General features: G+C 41.2%; 1 protein-coding gene across 5 annotated transcripts; it reads left to right on the forward strand.

Annotated features, from left to right (window-relative positions):
• Positions 1-287: 287 nt before the first annotated feature.
• On the forward strand, positions 288-17,530 carry trip10a (thyroid hormone receptor interactor 10a). 5 transcript variants are annotated; one of them, XM_041062979.1, is made up of 15 exons: positions 288-579; positions 5,440-5,555; positions 6,164-6,220; positions 7,636-7,783; positions 8,546-8,608; positions 9,126-9,230; positions 9,334-9,462; positions 9,887-10,033; positions 10,167-10,355; positions 12,662-12,826; positions 13,809-13,918; positions 14,161-14,293; positions 15,220-15,308; positions 15,427-15,560; positions 15,725-17,530. In XM_041062979.1, exons 1-15 carry the CDS (start codon positions 556-558, stop codon positions 15,874-15,876), a joined length of 1,761 nt encoding a protein of 586 aa, XP_040918913.1. In that variant the 5' UTR covers positions 288-555; the 3' UTR covers positions 15,877-17,530. The 5 variants fall into 5 exon arrangements, with proteins under 5 accessions (XP_040918913.1, XP_040918914.1, XP_040918916.1 ...); XM_041062980.1 differs by lacking the exon at positions 12,662-12,826 and adding an exon at positions 13,110-13,133; XM_041062982.1 differs by lacking the exon at positions 12,662-12,826 and adding an exon at positions 13,113-13,133.
• The last annotated feature ends 1,865 nt before the right edge of the window (positions 17,531-19,395 follow it).

The raw sequence follows: 19,395 nt of genomic DNA on the forward strand, positions 1-19,395 counted from the left end.
TTGTTTCAGGTTTTTTTTTAAATATTCAGTGCCTGTGTTTGCATGCCAAACCTCCCGAAATAATACAATGAGTATTGCGCAGAGACACTAATTGCTGCTGTTTTATTTATTTATGACATGAAAGACACAACGTGAATTCACAACGTGAACTAAGTGAAAGACTATGCCCAAGCAAAGAAATGTTTTAACAACCCAAAGCATCAGGATGTGGCACAGTTCTCTGCCCAGTTTCGTGCGTGGTTCAGTGCGCTGCCCCTTTAAGACTTAGGATTTGGGAGTGACGCGGATATGAAAGCTAGTTTATCCCTCTTTGCTTCGCTATGAAAAATATTTGGACAAACTAGACTAACGGCTACCAGCCCTTATTAATTTGCTAATTATGATGCTGGTTTACACTACTTGTTGAAGGAACCAGAACCCGGAGTGCGAAGTGGTTACGCCTGATTTATCACCTCGGGATTATACTTGCCAGGGCCGTCCTCTGAGCTGCTGGGATAACTTTGGAGAAGTTCTTTGTATTCGGGATAGTCAGACAGCTTGGCCAACAAGCTGAACATGGACTGGGGCACAGAGCTTTGGGTGAGTCCATCATCTGTCTACCCTTCTTCGACAGCAATATTGTCAGGATGGCAATAATGCAACGTCTTAAACAGCGTTCGCTGAAGGAGTGGGTAACGCTAAAGTCCTGTATGTGTGGGATAAATGTCAGGAAAAGCGGCGAAACGTCCGCTCTGTTGCTGCCCGCTTGTGTTTGCAAAACGGTGCACTCATGAACACGCTTCCATTTTCGGACAGTTTAAGTGGTTCAGACAAAGAGTGGGTCAGCACAAGTCCGTTTATTAAACATGTTGTATTTGTGGAAAGCGAAGCACGCACACAATTATCTGGGATCCAGATTTGTTCGTCGTTGTTGTTGTTTTTTACTGTTATTTCCAGCCTTCTACCGGAAAGATGTAACGTTATGTAGTGGGATATCCACAGTGGCCAAGGCAAAGATGAAAAGTTACTAAAATTCAAAAATTGTGATTTTATTGTCAAGAGAGGACTCCTTTTCTCCCCGTTTACCTGATTTCAGGCATAAATCACCTACTGGGAATCATATCAAGAAGTACTAAATCAAAAACAACTTGAGGAACAAGCCAGATTTGTCAGGTATTTGAAGATTTCATTTTAGGGTGAAAATGCTGTCAGAGTAACATTAATTCTGCAGATACAAATGTGCTTTATGTGAGGTGTGCTGTACCAGGTGGGATGTTTGTTTACAGTCTGGCACACCTTGCTTCCATAGAGATGAAATCAGATGCTGTCATTTGCCTTGACAAAAAGCTTCATCACTGATAAAGCATTTTACGTGTCCACCTGAGTGGCAATGATTATTTACTCAACAAAAAGTGCACAGATTTCACAATATACTGATTTTCCGATAAGGTGTGAAGGAGTCAAGTGTTGGATTGAGTGCCTTTGTCAGGGCATGCTTTTTTGTGTCAGGTTCAGTTGACCGGTGTAGTAATTAAAATTAACCACAATGCCTGTTCATTTTTAAGTACTACACCTTCTGGATGCAGTGTTAACAGTGGTGACACTGTCCAGAGTTGAAACTAATCCTGTTGAAAAATCCCAACATTTAACATACTGCCTTGATGCCTGCCACAGTTCATGTGCCAGCACACTGTACCATTGCGATAAAGCCACACATTTGCAAACACATGCACATTTTCAGGGAACCTGAATATGTAAAATGGAGCATTGCAAAGATGAGGATGGGGAGGTTGTGACCTCATTACAGAGGCTCCCCCTAGGCCTCTTCCCATGTCCCTTTTCCATCCTACATGCTGGTGCAACAGCCTAATTAGTTTTGCCCTACTTTGATTGAGTCAGAGAAGCAACCGTACAACCCACAGTATTAATCAGAGGCTTTCCTGTGCACTGCATGAAGTTTGTTCACTGTTGCAAAGAGGAAACTCCACACAAAAGCCAGTATTCTGTATTCAGTCTGTAGAATACAAATCATTTAATTCTAAGTTTTTGTGATATAGCCTCACCTGTCTGGTTAGACAAAACCCTGCAGGTATAATTGGTCCTGTTAATGTTTGGCCTGACAGTCATCCCAATGGCCAAATCAGCTCTATGGCATCTGTCCCCTGATTGTCGTTAATCCAAAGGCTATTTTAAGGCACAAGTGTGCAGAGTGGAAGATCAGTGTCTACGTATTAGCTGTGATAGTGAGTGTTACCAGGCCACTCCTGAGAACTAAGTGGTGGCAGGTCTACAGGGTGACTCAGGGCTGAAACATCCACCAAAGCCTTGTGGGTCGGTGACTTTTAGGGTGACTCCTTTAGAAGTTATGTGGCATTCACTTGATGCCAGTTTTCTCTTAAGTATTTGAAGACTTAGTGGAAGATGAATATAAAGGACATGTTGGATCTTTGCTAGGTGTAGATATGAGCGTTGAAACTCCAATTTTGATGCATGATGTAACCCCTCAGTCTTATGAAAAGTAAGATATGAGGGGTGAATGAGAACAATGCTACTGATGCTACCTAATGTTGCTAAGGAATGTGTTGGCAATATGTAAAAATGCCTAAACTCTATTTGAAGGCATGGGAGGAGGGCTGGAGTTATAATTAAACAGACAGGATGCAAGTCATAATTTTGCAAGAAACTTGTTGTAGAGCAAAAGCATGACCATTTTACTAGTTGTCAGGAGCAGCTTCATATTACAACTATTTATGATTTATGAAAATCAGTTCAGTACAAACCCAGTCTATGGGGACCTATAAAGATTATTTTGACTGTGGCTTTGGATGGTGATAAATTGCAGCAGTCTGACAGCCTCTGGTGTTCGACGAGACGCTAACTATGTCCTTGAAAGCTATTTTTATGTATTAAGGCAGTTTTAATGAGGTTGGCTTGTCTAATTGGGGCACTCTTGTTTTCAAATCAGCAGTCACAGTTAATACATAGAGATTATCAGATGATAGTTTTTGTGTCATTTATAAAATTGCTCAGAGTTCAAACAAGGGCTATTCTTTTCCAGCAATTTCTTACCCAGTTTTGTTTACTGGTGTTTTATTTGCTGCGACTGTTACTTGTAGTAATGGGAAAGTGTGGGAAAGTGTGGTTTTGTGTCTTTTCAGCTGTGTTATCAGCAGCTCCTCAGGCTAGGTTCGCATTCATATCAAACAAAGTGATGCTGATTCTTTGGATAAAATTAGTGGTTCCCTTTTTGTATTATTGTAGAAATGAAGTGTGTAATAGATACAGTAATGCATAGCCTGATTACCTTAGGCAGCATCTCATAAAATCTATGCACTATGTGTTTTAAGTTCACAAATTAATAAACACTTGGACAGGGTAAATGCCAGATGACTTGGTGTTATGCTATGTTATGCTATGATAGATATGACTAATATAAATCACCTCATAAAGACCATTTAAAGATAACAACCTATCAGGGGGCAGCTGTGATGCAGGGTATTTTATCTTAATGTAGAAGTGTTCAATTGTCAAACATATCTTACCTGAATCTGAACATCAACTAGTATGCACTGTGAAGCTGTGTTGTATACACCAGTGTAAATACTGGATTGGGACTCATTATTGGTAGTCACTTACTAGTGTTTGAGTTGGAGGCAAAATACTGGTTTGGGGACCTACTGACCAGCCTACACAGAGACTACACCCAACACATCTCATCTAGCAATTTCTGACTTCTCCATCAATCTCCACAGTAGCTGACCTGTTTTGCGCGCTGCCACAGGCAGTCCAGAAACTGAATATGCAAATAAATAAACCTATCTATGCAAAATGCATGGATCAGGAGCTGAGAAACTCTGTAACTTTCCATTTCTACTGTCATGGTCTTTCCAAAATATGATGCATAAACTACTCTTAGTCAAGCAGTTGATAATCTGCAATCAAGTCCTCAAAAATTCAATTCAGATATGTCAGTTCCCCTCATTACCCTGGTGCAAGATTTGATCATTAATCTATAACTCTGGGAGTGAATGTGGCTAAAAATCGATGGCCCTGCACCTCCAAATGGCATACCTTAACTCTCCAGTTGTGCTGTGTAACCATGACCACTATTTTAATGCATCTAAACTTCCCTCTTTCATATTCTTACCATCCTGATACAGTGGGTTGTATAAAAGCTCCCGAGTGTGTGAAAACAACACTTGCTTAGGCCTCGGCCAACAGGTAATGTATGTTACCAGCTGCGCTTCTTTGTTTTTACACAGTTAGTCGTTCTTGCTAGCTCCTTACCAATTCAACAGCATTTTGATTCTGGCTGCCTTCAGTGCTGGATTATTATGTGTTTGAGGTTGCTGGGTTAGTTTATTGGGAAAGTGGCAGCACATCAGCTTTTCTCCAGTAATGAATCCAGTGTGTTTTATGGTCAGTATAGATAACTGCAGCCTTACTCTTCTGCTCTGTCAGTGTGGTGAGATTGAACTGGATGCAGACAGTTGATTCTTGGGTTTAGATTTTTTTTTATAAATAAATAATTTGTCATGAAGAAGAAAACTAGAAGAAAATCTGTTGAAAGTTTGCTGTATTGACTATTGTTACTTCTGTTCTGTAATTAATGACACTGAATTAAACCCCCATCGCTTCCTATTGGCTAGGTGTTATTGTGGTGATGGATTGCAGGCCTCTCTTTTAACCTTTTAACTGTGTTCTGTAATTAGGCTAAACGTCTGTCTCATTCATTTGGATTTTGTCTCTTTTGTTTTACCAGAAGGACAGGAGGGGCACGGAAGAACATGGCCCAACTTGTCAGGAATTCCCATTTCAAATCCCCCCCCCCCCCCCCCCCCCCCATTTTCAATACTTAAGTCAGCAGCAAAGAAAGCTTGGGGGAATTGTTCTGAGTGTAGGGTGAGGAATATTGGCTGAGATAGCATTTCTCACTATTAGGAGACTTGTCTGTGCTTGTGTCATAAAGAGCAGAGGAGGAAGAGGAACACTATTTAACTCCTTCCTACTGATGAATGTAAAAAGGAAAGTATGAAAACAAACACTAATAAGAACTCTGTAAAGCTCATTTGAAGAAATTTGACACACAGAACAGTGTATTAGAAGAGCACCACCTTTTTCCTGCCTGAGAGTTGTGACCCCTGCTGTGACCCTGTGTCCTTCGACTGTCCTCTCTCTAACAACATAGGTGCCCCATGATTTAAAGCTAAGCGGAAGTGCGGAGACGGTTACCAAGACTTTATGCACATGTGGAGAGCATTTGTTCAATCCAGCATGTAGGAACAAACCTTGATGTGTTTACTTAATTGCCCTTCATTCATGACTTTTCTAGTTGACCTCCAGAGGACCCAGCTAGAGGAAGATCCCAGTTATTCCCCAGAAGTTAACACATGTTCTATATCCCACAGTGTGATGCCTTGATATCTTTGCCTTATTTGTCCCTCGTGCTCCTTTCCCCAGGACCAATATGACATCATTGAGAAGCACACACAGTCTGGCCTGGAGCTGGTGGAGAAGTATGTGAAATTTGTGAAGGAGAGGACAGAGATTGAGCAAAACTATGCCAAACAACTGAGGTGGGCCTCGCTCTTGTTGTCGTTCTCCTGTGCTATCAGCCTCAAATGCTTGTGTGTGAATGTGTTGCTCAAAGCAGCTCGTGCCAGTGTGTATGTGTGTGTTTGCTTGTGTTTGCATGGGTGCATGTTAAAAGGCTGTTTATGAAATGTTTGTGGGGTCTTATGACTACTTTGGGACAGAATCTAACTTGTCTCTGAAACACTGGCCTCATTCTCCAGCTGCAGTGTGCTCTCTCTCTCTCTCTCTCTCTCTCTCTCTCGCACTTTCTCACTTCATCCGTCGTGCTCCCTCTCCCAGTTGCCTCCTAGTCTGCAGGCCCACATTTGTTGTAGTGCTGAGCTTTGCTGGAGAGGAGAGGAAGTGGGAGCAGACTGGCACATGATAGACAGGATGTGGTCAGAAGGAGAGTGAAAGGAGGAAGAACAGCTATTTTAACACGTTCATAAGTGGACTATTGTTTTTAATTCTATTATATAAAAAGCAGGCAGTGGGTGTGTAAGAACATTTAATTTTATTGAACTTTCTTCAACTGCCATTTGTCTTTTCACCAATTTCCCAGTGAGGATTTGTTCAGTATTTGTTGACCATGCACTTTCACTGTCCACAGGAACCTTTCAAAGAAATATAACCTAAAACGAAGCAGCAAAGATGAACCAGAGTGCAGGTGAGCCATTATGGGTTTTTGTGCAAAGCCTTTCACCAAAGAAATCCTAGAGATACATGACTGAAAGGATTTTAGGTTCAATTTTTACCTTTTCATTAAAGGGGCTATAATCAGTATTTTTATAATAACAATAACAATAACAATAATAATAATAATAATCAAATAACATAGTGAAAAATTCTATACAACATGACAGGTGTCGTTCGTAGTGATATACGTACAGAAAATTATGTCCAAAATCTATATCTCCCCTCAAATTTCTGATTAAGTTGTAGGGTGAGCTTAAGCTCATCGTTTAGCTGTCCGGCCAGCACGTACTGTGTTCCCAGTTTCCTCTGACCGCAGTGATGAAAAAATCTGTTATAGCAGGCTTAGGGATATACATTAACAGAGCGCTTTGTTAGGAACACCATACTAATACTGGGTGGCTCCTCCTTTTTCTCTCAAAACGGCCTCAGTTTTTACTGACACGGATTCCACAAGATGTTGGAAACATTCCTTAGATATTCTGGTCCACTTTGACATGAATGCATCACAGAATTTCTGCAGATTTGTCAGCTGAACATTCATGCTGTGAATCTCCTGTTCTACCACATCCCAACCTTGTTCTGTTGGATTCAGTTCTGGTGACAGGATTGGCCACTGAAGCTTTCTGAACTCATTGTCATGTTCATGAAACCAGTTTGGGTCTATGGGTTTATTCTGTTGATGCTGGAACCCGATGTGGTCTTCCGCTGTTGTAGCCCGTCCACCTCGACATATTGTAAAGATTGGTTATCTGAGTTACCGTAGTCTTTTTGTCAGCTTAAACCAAGCTGGCCATACTCCTAACACCTCCCTCTCCCAGACTGTCTGGCACCAACAATCATGCCATGGTCAAAGTCACTGAGATCACATTTTTTTCCCCATTCTGGTGTTTAATTTAAACATGAACTGAAGCTCCTGACCTATATCAGCATGATTTTACGCTTTGCACTGCTGCCACATGATTCGGTGATTGGATAATTGCATGAATAAGCAGGTGTCCAGGTGTTCCTAATAAAGTGCTCAGTAAGTGTACATTGAGTTGCAAAACAATGTCTAGTAAATTTGGACTTACTGGGCCAATTTGGATTACCAGTTCTCCCTAATAGCTCATTAAGCACTCATTGAGGGAACTAAGAAATGAAAACCAGAAATAGGAAGCTCTAAGTAATATATTGTTTCAAACTGTCGACGTTGCTGTAATGCAGTTGTTGTTGGAGTCATTTAAATGCCCCTAGAAGGAAGCAGGAATCAGGCAGTCATGAGCTTCTTATCATGAGTTGGCCCACTGTTGAAATCTCTTTGGGCCTTTGTAGTTATCATCTTATCAGTGCCCCCATCACTTTGACCTTATTTCTACACCGTTTCCTTCCTCCTCCTCTTAATGGTAGATTGTCCAGCTACCAGTCTTTTTTGGACATCCTGAATGAGATGAACGACTACGCCGGGCAGAGAGAGCTAATTGCTGAGAACATGATGATGAACATTTGCATTGATCTCACCAAGTACCTGCAAGAGCTCAAGCAGGAACGAAAGACGGTGAGTTTGATGTAGAGAGGAACAGGAGCGTACTGGTTTAGGTCCATCTCTGCAGCAACCAGTATACTCCAAACAAAGTGCATTTGGATTAGTTTGCTAATCATTTTGTGTTGTGGGGTTTTGGGCCATTTTTGCTTTACTTTGATATAGTTTTACTAGTTTCATTGTTTACTTCTTGATTTGAGCCATGTCTTATCCCAGTTCAAGCCCCTTTATCTGGTGTGGACAACATAAACAGAAACACCTCGATTTGAATTGAGTGTATACACCAGTGCCCTGGTATGTACATGTAACACCATATCCAATAGCAGCCTGAGAACATGCCAGATGGGATTTTCATTTGGAGTGTACAGCACACACTGCTGAGGTGGAGTGTAAAGGGTGGGAGGAGAAAAAAGGGAGATTTAAAGGAAGAGTGGAGATATGGAGATCTCACTGCTGTGGCAGGAAGGAAGCCTTACTTAGTGTCTCCTGAGGGAAGCTTGGTTCGAGCGGTGGTGTGCCATTTCTCTATGAGGAATGCTTTGGCTTTGTCCCACTGAATTGCAGAACATTGCAGCCATGTACAGGCTCGCGCTGCAGACGTGATGTCTCAAACAGACACACTGGTATTTGTTTTCTTGTCTGTTATGTTCTGCGACTTTAGGAGGTCATTGTTTATTCTGTGTCTGCCCCTACACATGGCTTTCTCTCCCTCTCTCTCTCTCTCTCTCTGTCATCTGACCCTCCTCTCACTCTGTCTATTTTTATGAATGTCTGCAGTATCTGATGGAGGCCAAGAAGGCCCAGCAGAGTTTGGAGAGCACCTACAAGCAGCTTGACAGTGTAAGTGAAGGCTTACAACTCTGAAAGATTGAAGAAAAGATTTTCTGAAATACATTTTTCCAAGAGGCATTCTTATGCTTGATGTACTATAACGACATTTTATATTGCAATAAGCAAGGTCATTATAATATACATTTCTTTAGAGTCCTTTTTTTTTCTTTGTGTTGGGTTCATTAGGAAAGACAGGAAATATTCTCTGTAAAAGAATGGCTGCACGTTCAGTGTGGTTAGTCAGACGGCTATATTTGTCTATAGTAAGAGCAGTAAGAACAGAATGGAGGGCAGTCCCAATTTTAGACTCGTATCATCAATCCAAGACCTATTTAGTGATGTTTGGAAATCTTATGGTCCAAAAGCCTGAAACCTCCCCTATCCATCTTTTTAGAAAGACAGTAAAAAATTCTTTGCTCAAAATAGTAGGTACTCTTCATATTTCACTCAGGCAATGGCCTCACTTAGCTGGATGAAATGAACACGGTCTGTCTCTTTTTCTCTTTCGTTTCTTTCTGCACACCAGAGTAAAAAGCGCTTCGAGAGGGAGTGGAGAGAAGCAGAGCGTGCAGCACAGTATGCAGAGAAGACTGATCAAGACATCAATGCCACAAAAGCAGATGTTGAAAAAGTAACGAGGGGAAAAATAAACCTACATTTTAAAGACTATTTCACACAATCAAAGTAGAATCAGAAGCAACTGGTTAACCTGTCTGCTGTATGTGTGGTTGTAGGCCAAACAGCAGGCTCATATGAGAGCACATGTAGCGGAGGAGTGTAAGAACGACTACGCTGCTCAGCTTCAGAAGTACAACAAGGAGCAGAACCAGTTCTATTTTAATGATATGCCACTCATTTTCAATGTAAGTGAACTGAATATTGTGACATGATAATATTCCTGCCCTCAACATGTATTGGAGTTGTTAATGTTATAGTCAAAAATTGTGAACTGAATTTTTTGGTACAAACAAACCTTGTATGATAAATGGCTTGTATGGCATACTGCAAAAACAACCTATCTGAGGCCAAACTAACACTTAGCGATTAAATTTGTATCGTATTTAGGACTTTTCATTTTAAATGCACAGTGTAAAATTAGCTAGTTGTGGGGTTAAGAAATATTTTATAATCATAAATAAGTAAAACTTGTCCAGTTACTGTATGTTCCATTTTGTCATTTTGTGAACTTGATATGGAGATACACATTGCATTATGAGCTATGTATTATATATTGTCTTAAACCTAATAATGGTAGTGTCTGAGTAACTGTTGTTGTGTGTTAACTAGAAATTGCAGGATCTGGATGAGAGGCGAGTACGGAAGTTGGCGCAAGGCTACATCTTGTTCTCAGACACAGAGAAGCATGTGATGCCTATCATTGGCAAGTGCCTGGAAGGCATTACTAAAGCTGGCACTAATGTTAATGAGAGGAATGTGAGTTGGTCTCAAAAAAAAAGCAAAATGGATTTTAATGTGCAGTATGTCTTAATGCTTCACATTTGTTTTATCTGTGCATATGTTTACAAATAACTCTTGATTATCTTATCCATAATTGCATCTAATGCAGGACTCCATGGTTGTAATAGAGCAGAACAAGTCAGGCTTTGAGCGTCCTGGAGATGTGGAGTTTGAGGATTACAGTCAAGGCATCAACCGAGCCTCATCAGACAGCAGCCTGGGTACGCCTAAAGGCCCCATGGACCTTCTGGGAAAGAACAAGAGCAAAAACTTTTGGCTTTTCAGCAAAAGGAGTAAGGTAGGACATGTCATGCTAGTAGAGCATGTTAGACACGGCCTCACATTTTGTATTCTGGAAAGTGCAATGAATTGGTTAGCATCAATGATCAACAACGGCAGATTTGAAAATCTGCAGGTCGGCAGCTACTCAGAATAGTGGATGGCTCCTTGCACGGCAGTGTTTCTGTTTGTGCCACAGAGCCAGCAGGCAGAATCAGGAAATCCCCTCTACAGAGAGCACTCTGACGGACCTGTAGTTGTGGCTACACACAAATGCACATACACAACCCTCTCATCTCTAAAGTTTAGTATAATAGTGCATGAACCTCTTTCATTGTGTTCTACATGAACTCACACACACCCCAACACTTCTAGAAAAGGTCCTTTGCATGACTCTGTCCCTGGCTGTGATTGAATAAACCTTGCCCCCCGACACCCTCCCTCTCTCTGCAACGTGGTTTCCAATAGGTCAACCGGCAGTCAGCATTCTGCTGTGTTTGTGCTTTCATCAGCACAGGGCCAACAACACTGAATTTTCCTCTACAGGGATCCACAAACACACTGCTTCCATTATACTGCGCAGAACCCAGCATTATGTCTCTCATCACAATAAAATCTTTGTACTAATGTTGGGATGACACCAGGTTTGCCAGGTCAGAAAAACTGGATCAGGGCCAACCACACACTGATGCTAAAAATTTTATCATTGACATTTTTTGTATTGGCTTTTTTGAGTATCTACTTGGGTCAGGAGAGTGGTGTAAATCACGGTGCGCTCTTGCTGAGGTCCAAAATTAAAGTGGTGATATGAGAGGCTGACCACTAACCAGCTAATGGTCCCCCCTCCTCCAGTCCCAGCTCTAAATGACCCCTTCTTTCTTCCCCGCAGTGTGTGCTTGTTCAGTGCCCCTCTTCTCTCTGCATGTCTTACTGGCTGTGCTCTGCTGTGCACTCTTCCTGTTCTGTGTATGTGTGTGGCACGCTGCTCTGTGTCATCGGTCATGCTCTACCAATTAGGCCTGTAGCAGTATGAATAGGAGGCTGACTGCATTGGCTTTGAGTGAGCTTTTGGTTTATGTCTGGTCCCTAAACATTTCCATTCTTAACTGCTCTCCTGTATTTACATCCCCATAACTCTCAAGAAAACTAGCACCTACCAGTAGATGTTCACATAATAATAGTGCTGTACTTACAGCTCTCAGTATTTACACAAGGGACCTCATTGTAGGGCTGTTTTAGACATTCACTATTGGAGACTAGAAGGTATCAGCCTCCTATGTAATTTAACTAATAGAACCTACCCCCACCTTTCCACATAGACATACAGCTGGAAAAGATCTTTTACTGTAGTTAACTCCAGGCCTGTTTTAACAACTGCACCGCAATATATAAATTAATATTTCATCTATATAGGTCAGACTGGGAGAGAGCACAGATTGAACTGTGGACATGATTTTTTTTTTCCCACACTGAATCCTAATGATTAAGTTGGCAAATCTGGCTTTTGGAAAGTTTTTTCTTTATGACGTGGATCTTAAGTTTCACAGTTTGGGTCATTATATTTGTAAAAATGCTGACCATTTTCACTGGATTACTGCAACCCCACTAGGCGGCTTTACATCTTTGTATACTCTGAGAGATTCATTATAACATTTGTATTAAAAATTGATATACAGTTTGAAACACAGTTTGGGTAACACTTTAAATCCGGGTTTCCAGTTCCAAGTAAGTGGTGATGTCCTTTTAAATTAGTTTTAAATTTGTGGCAGCGTCACCACATTTCTGTGGAGTAAAATATCACAACCTATGATGGGTAAACCTGTGGAAATGAGAGCCAGGCTGTAAAAAATGTTTTCAACCAGTTAAAAAGTTAAAATTTGTTTTAGCCTAGTTCACCTGCCCCAGTTCCTCATTGTGGCTCACTCTACCCTTCAACCTGGATTGAGTTTGACTGCAGGTGTTGGGCTGCTGTGGTACTTGTTGGGAGCTGTGGTTGGTTGCGTGACGTGTGGTTTTTGTGAGGTTTTTTTTCCCCCTTTTTTTTATGTGTATCAATCAGAGCCAAAGAGACAGATGTGTGTTTGTGCTTTCATGCTCTCTGGGCTTGTGTGCTGGGTTTGCTCCAGTGTTGTCTTCCTGGCTTTGTGGTGTGCTTTAAGGTGTTGACGGTGTCTTTTTCTTTCCCTTGTCACCTTGTTTGTTTTTGTCTTCCCCGTCTTCCCTTTTTTTCTATCTTTTCTTCCCTCTCTCCCCCATCCTGTACGCCACCCTATGCCTGAATATACTATGCTTGGGTGCTGGTACTTTGGTCTCGCCCCACCCCAGCTTTCTCCCTCTACACTTCCCCCTTTCTCCACACCTCCCGCCCCCTCGCCTGCTAACGGACCCCCTTCCCCCAAGTTTGGCCGGGACCCCCTGTCGTACTGTTTGAAGGAGATCAATAAGACAGTCAAACCCAGAATCTCTTCCTTCCGGACACTCAGGAGATCGGTGAGTCAACAGAGGAGAAGGTCTGCGTACCAGGAGGCCTCCACCCATCAGGGCTTGCACATCATCCTGTGTTCCTGCCTCTGCAACAGTGACTGAATTCTTCAGACTGAGACTGCCAATATATAATAGATCTTACTGCTCACAGTGGCTCTATCACTATTTTTAATATTTTTGGTGTGTTATAAACATGTAATGAACACTTTTTGGGGTTGGAAAACAAGAACCACTTTTAAGGCTATTGTGAGATTTTTCTATACACATATACTGTTTCTTTCTTCCTCAGAAGTTTACTCCAGAGAGGATCACGGTAATATTTACAATAAAGCTGGTGTGAGGGTCTCAGTTGTGTGACACACAAAAATGGCCACCTTTCCATTACAACGAGTCATCTTATTACAATAATTTTTCTTTCACATAACTCTGCTGGAGCTTTTGTGTTTATATGACTGAACATATGCAGCATCCAGCATCATGTTATGTGGGGAATAGACTTGATTGTATTGAAGAGGTGGCCACCTGGTGGTGGAGCAAGGGAGGGACGCTTGGTAGCACAAGAGGAAAATGAGAAAATCACAACCCATATTTTAAAATAGCCTTAATTGTGTCTGCACTCTCTTGTGTCATCTTTTCTATCCAAGACTTTATTTCTTGAAGTTGTAATTAATCAAAAATAGAACAATGAAAAGTTATTAGAGTGTGCTACGTTGTATTTGTTGGTCCATGGGTGGTGGTTTTGAGTTCAGCTCACTGTCGCACATCACTGGCTTTACATTAATTTGAAGCCTAACACGTGTAACCAAGAGATTTGAAACTAATGTTTTGTCAGTTAAACAGTGTCCTTTGAGCTGAGCTCAAACCGCAGGCTTGGTTTTCCTCCAGTGATGTTTGTTGCTGTTACCATGGTTACTGTGGTTATGAAATCTCCTGCTGTAGAGTAATACAAAGTTCAGTCTCAATACACCCTTCCTGTGACCTCTTGCAGCCAACAGTGACAGAGGACTTTGCACATCTACCTCCAGAGCAACGCCGGAAGAGGTTACAACAGAAACTAGAGGAAATTTGCAAGGAACTGCAAAAGGAAACAGATCAGAGGTGTGTGTGTGTTTGTGTGTAATTGTGGGTATCCTTCTGTGCATTAATAACCATCTCTGTTAGAACCTCTCTGGCGGGGGTGTGGATATAATATTCATGCAATGCACATCAGTGTGTAGTACTCTGGTGCCTGTGTGAGCATTTGAGTTGTTTACCCAGCACCGAGCACTGCAGGGAAACGATTTCTACTGAAAGTCACTTTCCTTCTTCCTCCCTTGTTTCTCTCTCACTCCTCTCTTCAGTGAGGCCCTGGGGAAGATGAAAGATGTTTACGAGAAAAATCCTCAAATGGGAGACCCCGCTAGTCTGGCATCCCAAATCAGTCAGACATCCCAGAATATAGAACGGCTAAGAGGAGAGCTCAGCAAGTATGAGGTAATCATGACCTCTGTTGTTTATTTATATTATGAGGTCATTATTGACTATTAGGAGGCTGTCTGTTGGCTCTCAGCAGTTTATTCTAACTAATTCTAACATTCTAAGACATATCCAGATTCCTTGCTTTTGAATATAGTATTGAATATACTATATTTTGAACATAGTATTTCATGATATAGGGCCTCAGTTGTTCGACATTATGAGGTAATCAGGCCTATTAATTAGAAATAATCATTAAGTGATTAGAAGTCCTGATCCAACTTATTACACATTAAAATATTTATTCATTTTTTTGTTACTTCCTTTTTGCCCAGACACAGTCATTCAAGGTAGGGCCGGACAGAGGTTAGGCAAAGATAATACCTGATGTGACAGGGACAGGTGAATGTCGTTCTAAAAACAACAGGAGGTGATGACAGGACTTACCTTCCTTAGTGCCTGATTACTGCAATTTGCTTGAATAATAGCATCCTCCTTGTAGTTAGGATGTAGTCAGATACATCTAAACACACAGATAAACTTGTATTTAGATTCAGTGTGTCTTACAGTTTCTGAGAATATCATTACGTCCATCACAAATAAACATCAATAAATCCACTTAGGAATCTCAGAAAAAAGGCACTCCTTGCAACTCCAGAACTTGCCTGAGAATCTTGACATTTTTAAGTTTTCCCAGGTGCTAAAGTAATCTAGTGATAGTTGATAGTTCATCCATGGGTACGTTGCAAAAAGGAACTGCGGCACCTAACCCCAGGTGCCATGATTTTTACCTGAGGGGAGGACCACAGTGTCAGACCTCTGCGTTATACAAATGAACATGACTTGATATATCTATCAGTTATTGCATTTTTTTTTATAATAAACATAATGAATGGTATTTTTGTGTTTCATCACCTTGTCATTGTGGCTCTCTTCTCATGCAGACTTGGCTGGCTGAAGCAGGAGGTCGAGGGGACACATTGCGCTATAAAACTCACACGTTCAACAATAATGGAGCTCACGATGTACAAAGGTAACGCTAAATTCTGGTAATAGTCATCATATTTGACACAATGAGGTGTTGTCTACTCTGTACAGGAAACACTTTTTTTTTTTTTTGGGAAAAATTTATTTTTTAAATTCTGCTCCAGCCCTGATGGAGCTCACTCCGATGAAAGCACCCCTGATCCTTCCCAAGCCATCTATGCAGAGTTTGATGATGACTTTGAAGATGACGAACTAGCTGCTCCTATTGGGAAATGCACAGCCATGTACAACTTCCCTGGTATGTAACCTAGTATGCAGCAAGGTTACAACAATTTATGGACAGAAATCATGAGTCTAAGGCTTTTTTTTCTGTGGTTGTACTCAACAAGGCGTGTGGAGTCTTGTATCCTTAAACTAGCACAGGGATATTTGCTACCATTGAATCTATCCTTTCCTTTTCAGGTGCCAGTGAAGGGACCATCACTATGCAGGAGGGGGAGGTGCTGGCTGTGGTAGAGGAGGACAAGGGGGATGGCTGGACACGTGTCCGTAGGAACAATGGGGACGAAGGCTACATACCTACATCTTATGTCACTATCACTCTAAACAAATGACAGACACATACATGAGGAGCAACAGAAGAAGAAATTAACACTTTACAAAACTGTATGCAGTTCTTCTAGTGGGACCAATCATAAAGAAGCCACAGCACTCTGGGCAAGACCACTGGTGTATCCAGAAAGAGATTCAAATAAGGTGCTTTGATTTCTTGAGAGAGGTGCCCCATAATAGCAGAGGAACGGTGCTAACAGTAAGCTCCTTGTGGCTCACATTACATTATTGAAAACCCAGTTACCTAAGCCACTTGAACCACAAGATTATTTCAATTTTGATTGCATGTCACAATAACTTTTTTGGTTTTGGTTAATAAGTGTTGCATGGGTCTTAGGAACCATCATGGTACAAGTGCTTGCCTCGTTCCACAGCCTAATACGGCATTAGCTTCCTGAATGTGAGAGGAAGAAGCAGAGGAGGAGGAGGAGGAAGATGAGTGCTGCTGCCATCTTTACACTGAGTGTAACACCAGTAATACTTAGGAGGAAGTTACCTCACCTGTTTACCTATTTCAGATAAAAACTGACCTGCTCTGACCCATGACAGTCCTCTCCACTGCTGAACATAGAATATAATCTGTTAAGGTTATTTGTCTCAAGTGTGCCACTTTACAGCTTCAGCAGCACTTGATGTGTACCATCACTTTGCTCACGGTTGGACTTGAGATCTTGAGTGTCCCCAGGGGATGAGTGAGGTTTTGGGGAGAATGCTTCACTTTTGGTTTTCAGCAGTTTGTGAGACCAAAGGTGTGAACAGCTGTCCTGTCATGTGTAATCATGCACACAACAGTTCAAACACTTTTAACCTTCAGACAATCACAGCCATATCATCATTTAAGTTCAGTCTTTACCAGTAACAAGGATATACAGTAGCTTTTGGTTTCTAATAGATACAACCGGAAAATTGTACTAAAACTAATTTATTACAAGTATGTATGTTCTATAAATAATATTTTCAAGTTTGACAGAAGTTGTGCTTATGGTAAGAATGTTCTCACGTTGTCCTTTTCCCCTTGCACACATAGTGGACAGTTTGTTGCCACAAAAGGGAGTAAATAATGCACACACAAAATGTGCTACATTAAGACTATTGTATTTATATAATAAATAATATATATTTTAGCTATCACATCACCACTATTGTCTTATTAGCTTTTTAACCATTAAAATAAAGATAGTTACATTGTGAGAGAAAACTAAAAGTCTCTTATGTTGCTAATAATGTTTTGTTTGGATTTACGTCACACTTTTTCAAGTTGATCCACATCCTGTTCTGACATTGTTATTGAGCCAGCAAGAAGCAGTAATTGCTCATGTGTCTTTGGTGCCTTTCTAGTTAAAAGCATTGTGTATATACCATTTTCCATATAAGATATTTCTTTTTTTTCAAGACTTAATAAATGCGAAACACATTTTAAAGTTAGAAGTGGGTATGTCATTTCTGGACTTGGAAAATAAAATTTGAAACAAACAATGTCTGCTATCCCATCCTATAAATGTTGTTCAGTTTCTTCTACTTTGTTGTGAATTCTATAAAGTCATTGAATACAGTTAGATTTTTAAAGAGTACTGACACCCATTTCAAGAGTTTCTGACCCCTTGAACAACTCAGTCAATACATTTTCTGCTCCCCAGGACAGTTAAGTCGATACCTGTGAACATGCATCACTTTTAACTGATGCTGGGACCTGAAGAACTTGAATTTGTGGTTTCTATGGGATGATAAATGTGGTCCCATATACTATAAAATGAAAGACAGTGGATGGATGCAGAGTTTACTGTATATTCTGCTTTCATACTGGCCATAAAGTATATGTATGTACGTACACATGTATGTATGGTTAATAAAAAGAGGACAGCATAGTTCTTTCAGGGGACCCGGTATTCATTGGTTTGCCTCAGACCATGAACTAATCAAAGTGCATGCACAGTGTATCTCAGTAGGTGGCACTGTTGCATCACTTCTAAGGGAAGTGAGATCTTGCATCTACCTTTCCTTCTGCGTAATTATGTTTTCAATATAGGCCATGCATTTGCATACCTGATTAAATTGTACTGGCTTCAAAACCATACTGTTTGTAATGATTAATTAAATAACCCTAAATTGGCAAGTGCCCCACTTTTGCACTTACCTTATTCACAACAGCAGACAAGTGAAGACAAAGACAGAGACCATCTTGCAATGGGATCACACCAGCTGCAAAGCCAAATTGGTGTGTTTGGTGCAATGGAGCACACAACATGAGAGAAGTGGCAAAACAGTTGAACTGTGAAAGATTTACTTTCAATATGTGCAAGATTTATTCAAAATGACTGAGTGATCCCATTGTATGATGCTCTGTAGTTTTACTTATTCTCTTAGAGTGGATGAAAGTGACTGAAACTGAATGATTTGCCACTTAAAACAAATTTGGAGCCAGGGGCGTGAAGAGGGGTGGGGCAATGGCCCCTGCCAACCGCTCTCTGGCATTCTTGCTACAGTAGGTGTCCCCAGGACCACGCCTTGCCATGACGACAGACACACACAGACTCACAAGGTGAAAATGCCCCAGTAATGAACATGAACTTAATCAAAAACAAGGATTAAAGTGAATTATTCTGTCACATTTGTGGAAATGAAAAATCACTGGGGAGAAATGCTGGTGCTCTGTTCAGCTACTGAAGCATCAAGTAGTGGCATACTGTGGCACTGACCGACTGGTCGGATCATCATTTGTATGCAAAGCCTTTAGTCTCAAGATGCGTTAAAGGTCATTTTTTCAATAAGGCTACTGGATCCAGCCAACATCCTGTGCCTGCCTACAGCTGGGAGACAGCACCGCATCCTGGCACCTCAGCCCAGCCTGATGGGGACATTAAAGAGGAAATCCACACTGAATAGCATGTGGTGGAGAATAAAACACCTGCTGTAGTACCTGCTATGCTCATGCATTAAACGCGTTGCACTCCTCGCCACTCCCGAGTCAGCTGCAGTTACACCTGTGGTAACATCTTTGACTGAGGTGTAAATGTTATGATCAGCCCCCATGGGGGCTGTTTTGTTTTTTGGGCTATCTTGGATTGTGTTGGAATTATTTTTTGACTACTTGAGTGAACACTTTGAGTGAACACGTTATTGAGTATGATCCACCCCTGGGTGATTCTTTTCGGATTTTGTTAAACTCCTTGTGGTATTTTCTGTTTTATTTTGGAAGTCCAGTTATTGGAACCTGTTCCTGGGTGGTTTTACATTTCCTGTTTTATTTTGTAGCCCTGGTCCTGGTGCATGTGTTCTTAGTTCACTTCCTGTCTCTGTCTTGTTTCCTGCCTTTGTTGATTGTCTGCCCCGCCCTAATGTGATTCACCTGTTGTCTGTTATCCCAGCGTATATAAGCCTTGTTGCTCCCCTGGCCCTTGGAGTCCATGTTTGTCTGTCTGTTGTTTGATTGGTTGTTGTGCCCTGGTCTGTCTTCCTACAAGTCTGTTCCTGCTGTTGTTCTGCCCAGGTTTGTACCTGTTTTTGCCTCAGTTTGCTCATGT

This window comes from Toxotes jaculatrix, chromosome 18, assembly GCF_017976425.1.
Source record: "Toxotes jaculatrix isolate fToxJac2 chromosome 18, fToxJac2.pri, whole genome shotgun sequence".
Taxonomy (NCBI): domain Eukaryota; kingdom Metazoa; phylum Chordata; class Actinopteri; family Toxotidae; genus Toxotes; species Toxotes jaculatrix.

Excerpts from the sequence above, each read along its gene's own strand:
- trip10a (XM_041062979.1), top strand. The coding sequence starts at position 556 with ATGGACTGGGGCACAGAGCTTTGG. Across the intron at positions 9,463-9,886 it reads ATATGCCACTCATTTTCAAT|AAATTGCAGGATCTGGATGA; the intron begins GTAAGTGAACTG and ends TGTGTTAACTAG. Across the intron at positions 10,356-12,661 it reads TTTTCAGCAAAAGGAGTAAG|CTTTCTCCCTCTACACTTCC; the intron begins GTAGGACATGTC and ends GCCCCACCCCAG.